Genomic DNA, 14,285 nt, shown 5'->3' with positions numbered 1-14,285 from the left:
ACAGGTGATCAGGATGGGGTGAAGTAAGTGGGGTACCTCAATTAGAGGGGGGTGTGTGGACGAGGCTGTGCCACTGACTTCGGGTGAGCCGGTTACGTTCTTGGGACCTCAGTTTCCCTATCTGTAAAGTGGGTGAAAGGTAGGCGGATGATCCCTGAACTCCCCTCTCCCAGATATCACCAGCAATGGCCCTTCTCATAATTCAGTTGTCACCTCCTCGGAGAGGTCCCTCCTGACTCTTCTAAGATAACCGCCCCTGCGCCCCCAGCACATACTTGCCCCCCTCCATGACGATTCGAACTTTCCGAAATTCCCTTGCTTCTCTACTTGTTTGTTCATGGTCTATCTCCCTACGTGAATGTAAGTTCCGGAGGACAGAAAACGAATCCGTCTCCTTCTAGCTGAATCTCCCAGGAGCTGAACCCGGCGCAGCAGATGCTCAGTGCAGGCGGAATGAATGAATAAATAGGTGGGTGAATGAATGACTGTCGGCCGGACTGCAGAGGTGCCTTTCTCGGGGGCCGCGCCTGGGTCGCGGAGGGAGGAGGTGCGGGGTGTCGGGGGTGGGGGGGCGGGGAGGAGGCTGCGCCCTCGCCTCGTCCGGGACCGGCAGGAGCCGGCGCGCTCGGCTGGGCTGCAGGCGCGGAGAGCAGCGCGGCGGCGGCGGCGGCGGCAGGGCTGGAGCCCCGCGCCGCGCGTCCAGCCGCCGGGGGTGTGCGCCCGCAGAGCCCAGCGCCGCGCCTCGGCGCCCCCACGCGCCCACGCAGCGGCGCGGGGACCGGGCGGGGGCAGAGGGAGGGCCCGGCCCGGGGAGGGGAAGGGGCCGGTCCTCCCCGCGCAGGCGGCGGCCGCGGCAGCCCAGGAGGCGGAGGCGGAGGCAGCGGCGGCGGCGGAGCAGCACCGTGCCCGGCGCAGTCAGCCCGGCCGCGTCGGACCCGCGCCCGCCCGCGCCGGGGCGCCCTCTCCACTGAGCGCGGTGAGTACCTCCCGCGGCGCCCACCCCGGGGCTCCCGCCGGGCTCCGCCGGGCTTCCCCGGGCCCGGGCTGACGCGGACCCGTCTTCTCGCGCCTCGCTCGCGCACCCGCCGGGCCGGGGCCTCCGCAGCTGTCGGGGCGCTCGGGGGGCGCACGGGGCCCCCGGGGCGCCGCAGGCGCGAGGGCGGCGGGGGCAGCGGGCCGACTCCGTCTCGGAGAAGCCAGGCTGCGGGTCTCAGTTTCCTTTTGCGCTGGGGGGAGGAGGGGGGGGACAGCGACTCAAGTTTGTTCTCCCGCGCGCGGGACAAGTGCATGGGCGCGCGGGCGGTGTAGATGCGGTGGGCTGCGTTTGGCCGGTTTCGAGGCCCGGGTCGTCGGCTGCGTCCACCCCCCTCCCCCTCAACGCCCCGTCCGAACCGGAGCGGCGCCGGGAGCCCAACGCGCGCCCCGGGGCGCTGTCTGCGAAGCCCCCGGGAAGGGGCGGGAACGGCCGCCGAGCCGCCTTCTAGCTGCATTTCTGTTCTAAAGTCCGGCTGCGCCCGGCCTGCGCAGGGCCGGCTCTCCGGGCTTTGTACCCGAGCGGGCGTCCTGGTGCCTGCCGAAGCCGGAGTCGGAAACTTAAAAAACTTTGCATCCATCCCAAGACTGTTGAGAAGGAGGCTAGGGTTTTGCTGTAATGGGAGAAAGTGGAGAAGGGAATTGTTTCTCAGCCATGCAGTCTGGACGTGAACCGGCCGTGCTGGCCGCAGTGCCTTAAATATATATCCTGCCCCCAAATAAATAGTCTATAAGCTCCAGGAATCTTAGGAAGGCTTGACTGGTAAAAATATTCGCGTCGCAAAATCCTCCGCGCGCCTTTCTCAGGGCTTGAAAGCGAAGCGCTTTGGCGGTGAGAATCCCGCTCCTCCCAAACGCAGTTAGCGTGCCTGCTGCTGGGCTCTGAATTATTTTTGAAAGGCAAGACTGATGCTGCGTCTTTATGGATACCATTTTCTTTTCTCCCCTTTCCCCGAAACGCTACGTAATCTTTCATTTTATATATATATATATATACACACACACTCATATATGTGTATATATGTGTGTGTATATACACATATATATAACGTTGAGATATAAATCACCCTTGGTGCAGGTACTTTTTAATGACGAGGTGCAGCGAAATGAGCGAGCATCGGAGCCTGGTTGTTAGCATGAGCGGAGGGGAGGTAGAATGATTTACAAACATCAAGGAGGGATTTGAGTGCTGAATTATGTTTGAGTTACGGAGCTCCCTTCCAAAGGAAATTATAACCAGCGGACAATTGCTGTATTTCAAACCAAATCTGTTCATTTCATGAGCCCTTTCTTGCTCGACTGCAATTTTTCTATGACCAGCGTATGAGTACTGAACTAGTAGCTGCATTTCCAGCCTGTGGGCCATTTAGGGAGGGGGGTGGCAGGGCGGGGAGACCCCCATTTTAAAAATAATCTTCGTGCAACATCTTCCGGGCAACTTTTCCCCAAGAAATGTTCGTGTTTTCCACTTTTCTCTCCACATCTTTAAACCCCTTAAACATTATACTTCCTTGCATTTAGACATCCTCAGACTAAGGAAAGTACTGAGAGTTGCATGTCATAAATGATGGTGTTTTGAGTCTTGCTTTTGACTGAGCATAAAATCGTGTTTTGTATGAAAAATCTCCTTGCCTTTGGAGGAAACTCTACATTTGGCACTTTTGACCAATATGGCTAGATCCGAAAGGGCCTGAATTTTTGAAAGCCGTTCCTATGTCCCGCACGTAGTTGGTAGTTAGACCATTCTCCCGCTGTAACTCTAGCTTCGCCATATTATTAACTATTTTATCTTAAAGGAGTTGGCGGTTTTCCTCTGCCCTGAACACAGCTCACCTCTGGGGTGGCTGTGTGAATGAGAATACTCTATAAACAGATCAGTCTCTTTGCTAACGTTAAATAGCTGAAGGAAAAAGAAAAGAAAAGAAAAAAGAAAAGAAAAGAAAAAGATGTTACCCTGATTCTTTGGGATTTTTAAAAACCAGATGCTTTCATCGCTTAAGTTCTAAAGTCTTCTTTTCATGCCTTTTGTGTCGTATTAAACACATCATAAAGAGCTATGATTTGTTGACTTGTTATAGGATTACCATTTGGCAAAAACACCCAAGACATGCTGTTTCAAATATGTGGTCTTACTTCTGCTTTAAATTGCAAGTACGAGATTGCAAAGCCTGTTCCAGACGGATAAATTGATAAAATGCTAGCTGCTGTTGGAACAAGGAGAAAGTCCCCAGCAAAAGCACTCTGTGGGGCAGCGAAGTACATTTTGAATTGGGTGAAGCCAGATAGGGGGACCCTGGCAGTTTGTGAAAAGGTATACACGGTCCGAGCACGTCCACTTTAAGACGGTTTGGGTTCCCCCATGACAAGATGACTCCTTTCCCACAAAGAAAAACATTTCCTTATTTTTTCGGTTACTTTTCCAAAGATAACTTGTGTCTCGGGCGCGAGAGACCAGAGTTATGCAGAAATCCAACCGTAACCGGCTCAGAACGAGGTCTCACTCTTGCTCTCCTGCCACCAGATGTTTTTTAGGTGTCCTCAGCTGGAATGCCCAGTTTGAAACTAATTAGGCCAGCAATAAACTCCTTGTATAATAAAATCGCAGGCCGTTATGGTGCCTAAGTGGGGTTCCCGGCAGCTCATGACAGATGCCTCTCTCCGCAGAGAGAGAGCCTGTGGCTGTCAGGAAAAATTTCTTGGGGGACAGGAACCTCCCCAAAGATGTTCTATAAAGGGGAGAGTCACCTAAAGATGTGTTCTCCTTATCTGTGGACGTGAAGCGGCTGGTTATTCAGTTACCTCCAAAGGCCGAACCTTCCAGCTCTTGCCAGAACTGGGTTTTGTTGGTGGAAGGAAACTTCTTTTTTTTTTTCTAGCTAGCTGCTCTCAGAAGCAGTTGGTGGAGTCTGCTGAAAAGGAATCTCTACAGAGAATTAACCCCAGAGTTGAGAAAACACAGCCTGTTGACAGAAGATACACACGTACTCATGCACACTCCCCACAGTGCCCTTCTCACTCCCCACCCTCCTCCCCCCCCCCATCATAACAGCTTCCTGAATGGCCCACTCCCCACACCCCTTATTGTTGGTGGCAGTTCCAAACACACACAACGGAGAGAAGATTCTAGTAGGGGAAGCGATGAGCAGAGAATTGGCCGGAGACAGTGCTTCGTTTTCACTATTTGAAGGTCTTAACTGGCCTAATGGTGTTTGACTCGCGGACACCTCTTCTAATCTGAGGATAAACCCCCTCAATCAGGTGGCAAACACTTGAAGTGACTGGTTCAGACCCACTTGTCCCTGTAAATGAATCGGAGGGGCAGGAACTTGTTCCTCATTGCATGTGACTGAAAATCGATTTCAAGGTATGAAAGTATCTGCCAGTTGCATTTAGGGGAGAGAGGACGAAGGAAGCCACAGGCTTTTAAATTTATTTTTGCTGCTTTTTCTCCTTATTTTTTTTTTCTCACTCCCATCCTCCTGGCGTCTTTGCCATTTCTCTCCACTTGCAAATTATATCCTTGTGTTTAATAATAATGATGAAACAGCTCGTATGCCAGGCCTGAATTCAGCTCTTGACATGTATTTTTAGGATGGGTTCTCACAACAACTCTTCGGGTTAGGTGGTGGTATTATTATTATTATTATCATTATTATTATTTATTATCACATCCCAACTTTGTTAAGGCAAGTTACATGGCTCACGAGAGCCTGCAGAGGGAATGAAACCAGAATGGAGGCCTTCAGACCTCTGCGGACTGTGCGTTTCCCATGTGCTGTAAAAACCTTGGCCGAGAGGACATTTCTGCTTTCCTTTCCCTCGGACAGAGATGCCAAATTGGGATGATCTGAAATGCATCGAGCCCAATTATTTTCTGACTCTGCCCTGATGTTTCATTCTTGTTCTAAACAGAAGAAAAATCATATTAAGTAATTAGGAAACACCAATATGAGCCTTCCTGAGTCATGGTGTTTAGCAGGTTGTGTATGGGTCTATAAAGGATGTCTGTTTACAAGGGCTAATTTGATTCATTCCTTCGATACTATAATGCGACGCATTTCAGTTCCTCAAAAGAGTCAATAAGTTTATAGGCAGTGGCAAAGCCCTAAAATGTTCTGGTAGGCGGTCCAAACGGAGTTTACCGGAAGGTGCTGGATCGCTATGGGTGGGTTCTTGTTTGGGGGGTGAGATTATAAACATTTGGAGAGCGAAGAATAATTTGGAACAGGTGGTCCCAAGAGTCAGGTAACTGGAGCGATTTATCTTTGCCACTTTGAAGGTTGAGGGAGGCCGTCGGTTGCCTGAATCTGAAACAAGCAGGCAGAGGGTCAGTGGGGTCTAAGAGGGACACTTTGGGACAGAGCGTGGCAGGATGGATGCGAGGGTCTGTGCATGCAGTCTGGGGTCTCTAGAAAGCAGGGTCTCTTTGCTGTGGTCATCATCCTTTGGCGATCCTGGTTGAGGGCACCGATGTACCTGTTCTTGCCTTTTTGCAGAATCTCCCTCTGTGTTCAGATATATGCAGAAATTGAAAACAGGACCTGAGATGAATAGATAGCCAGGGGAGACAGGTTTACATCTCACCAGTTTTGAGAATGTGCACACGGTCACCTCTCTTTGCCTGAGAATGCTAATCTAGACAGATTTCAAAATGAACAGAGTATTTCAAAGTAGTTAGAAATTATTTCGCCTCTTGGTATCGGTGGCGTTGTGTCGATAGCACAGAAACGTGTGTGATTTTCCCCCTCTTTCCCTCCTCAGTGTCTAGTATCATTAGATTTTTTTAAACTCTGCATGTTCCCAGATGTAACGTATCTGTCCATACCTACTCACAGTCGTTCCGAGAGAGCTGTCAACTCCCCGCGAATTTAACTAGAGGAAAAATGATAAAATCGACATTTTTGTCCCCAAAGAATGAGGAACCGGAGGGTCTGACTACTGTATGAATATAGCAACTTAACTTTTGTCTCACATCAGCTGAATCTGTCAGTTCCCCTTTCTTTTCTATTCGTCTCCCAAGAATGGTCTTTCGTAACTGAAATGTGCAGCATATTATTAGCCAAAAGACATTTTAATTCCGTAAAGAAAAATCATGCCAGAGACCCAGCCGAGTCTGTTTCAGCCATTATTGTTTCTGTAGCGTGCATACTTTGGGTTTCATGGTAAGATGTGGGTTTGCCAAGAAAGAAAATTACAGCGAGAAACTATGTCGAAAACATATACACTTCTGTTTAAGAAATGGGAAAAACACGGAAAAATTCTGCACGGTAATTGCTTTAACGTGAGTTTTAAATGTCATTGTTTGACTTATGTCAAAAAGCCCCTCTTAGCTAATTCTCACATATGCTGTTACTGAATCGCTTACCTTAAAAATGGCAATGGTTGGGCTTAACTTTGATGCTCTTTGAGGCTTTAAGAGATATCCTTAGTCCTAGTGGAAACGTTCCAGATTTTTAGATTGTGCAGGCCATTTTTTTAAGGTTACTTAGATATCGATTTTATTTTCTTGACCCAAAATAAGAAAACATGGGGAATTCTCAAAAGCTTTTTACAGGCTGCTATTATGAGAAGAGAAGCCAAACCAACATGTATTAGGTCATGAGCTTGAAGTGCATAAATGAGCCTCATGAAGGTCACCAAAACAGAGCGAAAAACACCAGTTCTCCTTACCTCGGCCAACTCTGCATTCCTGCTGGTAGATGTGTTTGGTTGAAGTGGACACAAAAAGGGGGCTTCAAGGGACCACGGCTGAACCCAAATCTCAGTTTGATTTGGGTTCTGAGGATGACTGAAGACGTTCTTGGGGTAAAGCGAGGCGTGAGGGCTGGGATTCCCATCTCCTGTGGACCCCTCCCTCTCTCTGCTCTGGCAGACAAAGCAGGTCCCCCCCCCCCCCCCCCCGCCCCATTCCGAAGCAGATTTTCATTCCTGGTTACTTGGATATGTGGAAACCAGGGGCCGAAATGCCTTTTGTTCCTTCTGGTCAGTTTCTTCACCTCCCATCCCCTTCCTATAGTCACGGCGTGGTTAAGGTATTTGTTGTTTCCAGAACAGTTTTTTGGTTCCTATGAACACGTATGTGGTTTTTTGTTGTTTTTTTTTTTTTTTTTTTAGCATGTGGGGCTGTGTAAATCCACACCTTTAGGTCTTTGTTGATCGGCTGCTCCCGGAAATACACACAGAGCGAGAGAGTGTCTGCTGTGTCCCCGAGTTGGGGGACCAGCCTCACTGCGGATGGAAATCCCACGTAGGGAGAAAGCCTCCTTTCAGAAGAGACAGAGAGGGTGTCGATGCAAAGAGGCTGTTTTCTTTTCTGGGTGCGTATTATTTGCATGTATGGGGACTTTTGTTTCAGGGTGTTCTAGAAACATTAGTCTCTCCAGCAAAGTTATGAATGCCCTTCTTGGTTGGGAAGGTGGTGGATGGAAAGGAAAGCAGGAGGCAGATTCCTGCACGTCTGGCCTTTTGTGTGGCTGGTACAGTAGAGGGAAGTGATAACTTGCGGCCGGGACGGTGTCATGTGGCATGACAAGTTGTGACTTGCTGCTTGTGTTGCAAACAGAGTTTTGGCCCCATCCAGCCACGGAAAAGAATGGAGCAGAGGAAGATTATTCACTCCTGGTCTGCCATGGGCCGGAGCTCTCTGGTGCTGTCCTCTTGCTTTAGGGACCACGCTCCCTGGAGACTTTAATGTTGGGATGTGCAGGGAAGGAGGGGAGAAGGAATGTCTTAAACTCAGCAAATGTCTGAAATGCTCCGAATGTCTTCCACGTGGCTCTGGCGCCCACGAGAAAGGCAGAGTGTTACAAGGACACAGAAGCAGGCTTTTGGGGAAGGGGACAGAGAAATGGGAGGGCTTTCAGAGGTTTGATCTAGAGTGGAGAATTTTCTGATACCTGGGGACCCCTGGAAGGCCTTCCTGGAATGTCTTTAGGAGCCTGATTTTGGCCTTTCCTGCATCTTGGCTGGCCTTTCATTGTGCTTATTTTTAGCGAATTCGCTTTTTTGGTTTTTGTTGGTTTGTTTTTAAGAAAACGTAAGACTTCTTTGGGGATAATAAGTGGTCCATATTTATCGAACACCCGCTGTGTGCCAGGCACTGTGCTGGCTTAACAAAACACTTTTCTGTCTCCAAATAGCCTGAGATGGACATGTGCTGTTATGATGATGATGCTGATGTCTATTTTACAGGTACAAAAATTGAATGTCAGGGAGGTGCAGTAACTTGTCCAAGGTCCTGTGGCTCATGTCAGAGCCACGATTGAACCCAGTTTTGATTCCTCATCACTGGGATATCCAGGCTGTCCCCCTGGTGTAAGAAGAACTACTTTTCCTCTCCAAGTCTGGCCTGGAGAGCGAGATGTTAACGTCAGTCTCCACTTGTTTTGGTTGGGGATATTAACTGATGGTCAGGTACAAAAGTTGGGCTCGGAAATAAGGGACATCTGCTAATTCTCACGGAATCTTGAGCCTGTCCTTGTAGCTATCAAAGAAGGTTTACTGTTGAAATCTGTTGAGACGGGGGCCGCATCTCTGCGATTAGCTGGTCTAAGCCGTTGCCTGTGGCTGCTTCTGTGCTGAAATAGCAGAGTCAAGTAGTTACTGCAGAGACCGCATGGCCCTTTTCAGAGTACGTTTCCTGACCCCTGAGCTATTGCAATATGACAAGACAAATTTTGTTGACAAGGAAGAACATGGCCTTGGGACACTGCATGTACCGTTTCACTGATTTGTGATTCATGGAGTGCCTCCTGTTTTCCCGGTGATGGGGGAACGTTGCATTCATTCTTTCATTCATTTATTCGGTGGTATTTACTGAGCTGTGTTCTAGGTGCTGGGCTAATTACTAGGGTCCAGAGGCTAAAAGGACCCAGTCTGGTGCCTCTGATAGCAAGATCCCAGTGGATTTCCACCAATATCACACCCCCTCTTCTTTACCCTGGAGGATCCAGAGGGCAGTGATATGACTTCTTGGGCTCCCTAATATTTAAGCAACAGGTTGGAGACAAAGACCCAAGTTTGCAGACCCTTACTCAGAGAAGCCCTGCCTAATTCAGTAAGAGCAGAACCCCAGGGGCACGTGTGTGGCTCAGCGGTTGAGCGTCTGACTTCGGCTCAGGTCATGATCTCACGGTTCCTGAGTTCAAGCCAACGATTTAAGCCCCACATCTGGTTGGCTGCCATGAGCGCAGAGCCTGATGCAGATCCTCTGTCTCCCTCTCTCTCTGCACCCCTGCTTGCTGTGCACGCTCTCTCTCTCTCAAAAATAAACATTAAAAAAAAAAAAAAAAGAGCAGAACACTGGCTTCTGTCCCTAGAGGTATGTCGGGCCGTGCGAGGGGCCCACTCTCTGCCCGAGACAGACCTTCCTTCTGCTTTTGTTAAGAGGCGGTGGGAAACAGGTGGGGCGGGCGGGGGGGGGGGGGGGAGTCAGGCTTCCTGCATTTAAGTCTTGACTCTGCCGAACAGCCTAGAGATTAAGAGCATGAACACGGGAGCTGGGCTGCTTGGATTCAAATCCCTGCTCTGCATAAACCAACTGTTTAACTTTGGGCAAGTTACCAAACTTTTCTGTGCCTCGGTTTCTTCATCTGTAAAACAGAGCGGATGACTGTGTCCCTTCCTCAAAGAGTTGTGGAGGTCACCTTAATAAAGATAAAGTGTTTGCAATAGTGCATGGCAAACAGGATGAGTTATGTCAGAGTTGTGTGGCTGTATTTATTGTCATTATAATGTATTATTATTATTGTTACTTACAAGCTGCATGAAACCGGTTTTCAGTTTCCTCTCCACAACCTGATAACAACAGGAATAACTGCTTCAAAAGAGCATTGTGAGAATGTAAACGAGGCAATACGCATAGAACAGCTCGCTTTGCTAAGTGCCTGCCTCGCTGACGCTCAATCAGGTAGTTGTTATACTCAGGGCAGCCACTACTGCTCTTGAGATTATAGGGAATTGCATACTGGGCCATTGATAACCCCTTTACGCTATTGGTCAATTGAGTCCTGTTTCAATTTCAAGAGACGGCAGGGCCCTGGTTAATAGTGCAGCCCCTGAACTCAGGCAGACCCGGTCTGAGCCTCAAGCCCACCACCACTCACGGACTGTGCCATCTGGGGCGAGGGGCTGACTCTCCCAGCTTCCCGGACGGTGGAGGCAGTGGTCGCTATTCACTGGGTGGTTTGAAGGTCAGAAGAAGTGACACCCGTAAAGCGTGGAGCAGGGTGTTTGGCACATAGTAAGCACTCAATAAATGGTAGCTTGTATTATTATCATCCCCACTCCTTGCTGCACCTACACGGCCAGGAAAGTACCGAACATTAGTAAATTTTAATTTGAAAATAAAAGAACACATTTTAAAACTGCCAAACAGATTTAAAATAATATTCATTAAACAAAATTAAAATATTCTATTAAAGCCAGACTTTGGGCTCAGACCAAATTTTTATAACCCAAGCTTAAAGGCCAAGGAGTCCCCCAGCCACAATGGGGACATTGTGATTGAACTTGAGACTTCAACGCTGCTATTGAGCAGTCTTTGAAATGCACGTTTCCCCGTTAAAATAAAAGGGAAGTCATGGGAAGAAAAAAAAAATGAGGTCCACACTCACCCCAACAAACCTTAATGAATTGAAAAAGAAAAACAAAAGATTTTTCATTTTTTCTTCTGCACTTCACCCTGCCAAAGACGCATGGCCCCCTCCTAACCCCAGCTTTGAATGGAACCGGCTTAGAATGTTCCAGATCTGATATGCTCGTAGGAGCTGAGCGAGTCTCAATTCTGGTCTTCACCGGATTTTGCAGATGGTGGTGTATCCCTGACAGCTGGGGCTTGGGGGCCCTCCTGCCAGGGTTCAAATCCAGCTCTGACATTCCTTGATGTGCCCCACTCAGCTCTCCTGTGGGCTGAGCGGAGACAAACAGTTACTGGGACCCGCGTCGGCCGGTGGTGAGCGAACGTACGATTTAAGTGTCTCTGCTGATGTGTAGCCTTGTGCGATTATGTGGTGAATGAAACTGCCCCAGACTTTTGGGACTTTGAAGAATTCGAGACTGCAGTCTTGCCTTACTTAATCTGAGTTTCGAGTGAAAATGATCTCAGTATTCAGGGAGGGGAACGAGGAAGGGAAAACGTGGATTTGAAAATCCCCCACAGGAGTTTTGATGTGCCAGGCACTTGCACAAAGCTTCTAGAATCCTCTCAAAAAAAAAAAAAAAAAAAATCCCATGACGCCCGTATGTCTATGTCACAAATGGGGAAACTGAGGCTTGGACAACTTCAGCGGCTGCTCGCTGAGATTCGATTCCAGACTACAGGCCTGTTCCACTGCACAACCTGCAGCTTCCCGGAGCAAGCACACGGACAGTCCAGAGACTTCTCCCTGACTGACCGGTGCTTTGTGTTCTAGTCCTACATTTCGGTTACATCTGTCATCCTCTCCAAGCCTGAGTCGTTGTGGCCTTTTACCTGCCTTGCCGTTGAGAATGAACGGACTTTTTCTTGAACAAGGACTTTGTTATTCTGAGTTTATTTTGAGAGAGAGAGGGAGGGAGGCAGAGAGAGAGGGAGAGAGAGAGAATTCCGAGGAGGCTCCACACGTGCCAGCATAGAGCCCCAGTAGGGGCTCGAACTCCCGAACCGTGAGTGAGATCATGACCCAAGCCGAAATCAAGAGTCAGATGCCTAACCGACTGAGCCAGATGGAAAAAGTAATGGCAGCGGGCTGGGATATCCTCCTCCAGGGGACATTGTTTGAGAACCTGTGCGGTTTCTTGCCAACCAGGGGGGCATGGCCTCATCCTCAGACCGGGCCAGGCCCTTGGCTATGATGTGGGGTCAAGAGGCCGCGCTGTCAGAGGGTGGGCGGCTGTTGTAGAGGACTTGGGGTGGACTCCCCGCTCCATCACCCACCTGCCGTGTGACGCAGGGCAGAGGACTCAAGCCTCAGACTGTTCACCCGTGCGTGGGGCAGGTGCCGTCTGTATCGAATTCGTCACGCAGCCTCAGTCCGCGGTGGACCGGACTCGTTCTGCGGTGCTGAGATACTATAGCACTGCTCCTCCTCCCCTCCGAAGTACTCAAAAAAGGAGCAAAAGTGAAGGTAACTTGCCCTGGGGAATCTTGGGAGGTTACACATTCGGGAAGAATCCACATGTCTCCAAAGGGCAGTCTTTTTCTTAGCGGGGTCTTGTGGACCCTTTCCGCATTAACTTCACACGGGCACGAGTTTTCGTTGTTGTTGTTTGTTGTCTGTTTGTCTTGCCTTCAGCGTCCTGTCTTTATTTTCTTACGCCTTCGGAAAAGGTGTAACAAGGGTCTCAAACGAATGGTGTCACGAGGTGGAAATGGTTTAAAAATCAGGTGATTAAGGGGCACCTGGGTGGCTCAGTCGGTTGAGCGTCCAACTTCAGCTCAGGTCATGATCTCACGGTTCGTGGGTTCGAGCCCCGCATCGGGCTCTGTGCTGACAGCTCGGAGCCTGGAGCCTGCTTCTGATTCTGTGTCTCCCTCTCTCTTTCTGCCCATCCCCTGCTCACGCTGTCTCTCTGTCTCTCAAAAATGAATAAACGTAAAAAAAAATTCTTTAAAAAAAAAAAATCAGGTGATTAATCGCAAAAGTGGGCACAAAGGTACGGCAGAGTTCATGAGTAAAGTTGAAGAAACGCCAGCCGGAAGATGTGAAATGCCCCCAAATTCGAGAACCTTCCGCTATAGCCAGAAATGCAGTTCTGTAACTCAGTTCTCGGGGGGAATCAGATAGAGCAAACGAGGTCTCTCAAGGATGTCGTTAAAGCGTCTCGGGGCACCTGAATGTCTGGGCACGTTCATTCTGTCATACGTCTTCGAAAGAATAAGTTGCCTTCGAATGAATATAATGTCAATAAAAGTGACCTCTGAGTGCTTACTCGATGCTGGGATCTGTTTTTGAATGAGTATAGGCATCAGCTTATTTATTCCTTACAACAATTCTATAAAGGAAGAGCTATAATTATTTTCATTTCAGATGAGGAAAGTAAGGCCCAGAGAGGTTAAGTGACTTGTTCAAGGTCACACGGCAACCAAGAAATAGAGCCAGGCTTTGTCTGTTGCCTTTATTTTATTTATTTATTTTTTATTTAATTTATTTTTTAAATTATTTACTATTTAAATTATTTTTTAAATCCAGGTTCGTTAGCATATGGTGCAACAATGATTTCCGGAGTAGATTCCTTAATGCCCCTTCCCCATTTAGCCCACCCCCACTCCCACAACCCCTCCAGTAACCCTCAGTTTGTTCCCCATATTTAGGAGTCTCTTCTGTTTTGTCCCCCTCCCTGTTTTTATATTATTTTTGCTTCCCTTCCCTTATGTTCATCTGTTTTGTCTCTTAAAGTCCTCATGTGAGTGAAGTCATAGGGTTTTTGTCTTTCTCTGACTAATTTCATTTAGCCTAATACCCTCCAGTTCCATCCACGTAGTTGCAAATGGCAAGATTTCATTCTTTTTGATTGCCGAGTAATACTCCATAGTGTGTGTGTGTGTGTATATATATATACACCGTATTTTCTTTATCCATTCATCTGTCGATGGCCATTTGGGCTCTTTCCATACTTTGGCTATTGTTGATCGTGCTGCTGTAAACATGGGGTGCATGTGTCCCTTCGAAACAGCACCCACACCTGTATCGCTCGGATAAATACCTAGTCGTGCAATTGCCGGGTCTTAGGGTAGTTCCGTTTTTCATTTTTTGAGGAATGGAGGTTGTCTTTATAACTCCTGCGCTCTCTGCCTCTTTAACTGCCGTAGAAAGAATCAAACTTACTTCTTTTTGACCTTCACTTAATAAGCCAACGAGTTAATTATGGACAGGCATGAGAGGGAGACGCGGGACATGTTAGCCTTAGCCGTCATTTTCTTTTCTTTTTTTTTTTTTACAAGGGTGTGTTCGCGTATTCTATAGCTTCCGGTTCAGCGTAAGGCTGAACCTGAGCCGGACTGTCAAGGTTCAAGTCCGGAGTCTACTAGTCTCGTGACCTTGGCTTTATGTCAGTTCTTCTTGGTCTCGGTTTCCGTGTTCATGAAGTGAGTCCACGTCATAAGAGTGCGGAGAAGAACCCCCGATAACACAGCAGGTGTGATTGTTAAATGCTGTTTAGTCCCAGTTGAGGAGAAAGTAACTCTAGAAATCGTGTCCCCCCGTGGAGCATCTGGAGTGAGAGGGAAGGGCCCGTGAGGCTCACGCTGGAAAACGGCTCGGGTTTTTCCAGAC

The 14,285-nt window shown here is 48.6% G+C and overlaps 1 protein-coding gene across 1 annotated transcript; it reads left to right on the top strand.

Annotated features, from left to right (window-relative positions):
* Positions 1–481: 481 nt before the first annotated feature.
* On the top strand, positions 482–1,048 carry LOC124503315 (skin secretory protein xP2-like). The gene has a single exon (XM_047068267.1). The coding sequence runs from the start codon at positions 482–484 to the stop codon at positions 1,046–1,048; it is 567 nt and encodes a 188-aa protein (XP_046924223.1).
* Positions 1,049–14,285: the final 13,237 nt, after the last annotated feature.

The sequence above is a fragment of the Lynx rufus genome, unplaced genomic scaffold (genome assembly GCF_022079265.1).
Source record: "Lynx rufus isolate CCGP_SWC_20201006 ecotype Redwood Valley unplaced genomic scaffold, mLynRuf1.p SCAF_8, whole genome shotgun sequence".
Lineage (NCBI taxonomy): Eukaryota > Metazoa > Chordata > Mammalia > Carnivora > Felidae > Lynx > Lynx rufus.
This window is presented reverse-complemented; position numbering and strand designations above follow the sequence as displayed.

What these genes read in the sequence shown, in the direction of transcription:
- LOC124503315 (XM_047068267.1), top strand. Translation starts at nt 482, where the DNA reads ATGACTGTCGGCCGGACTGCAGAGGTGCCTTTCTCGGGGGCCGCGCCT.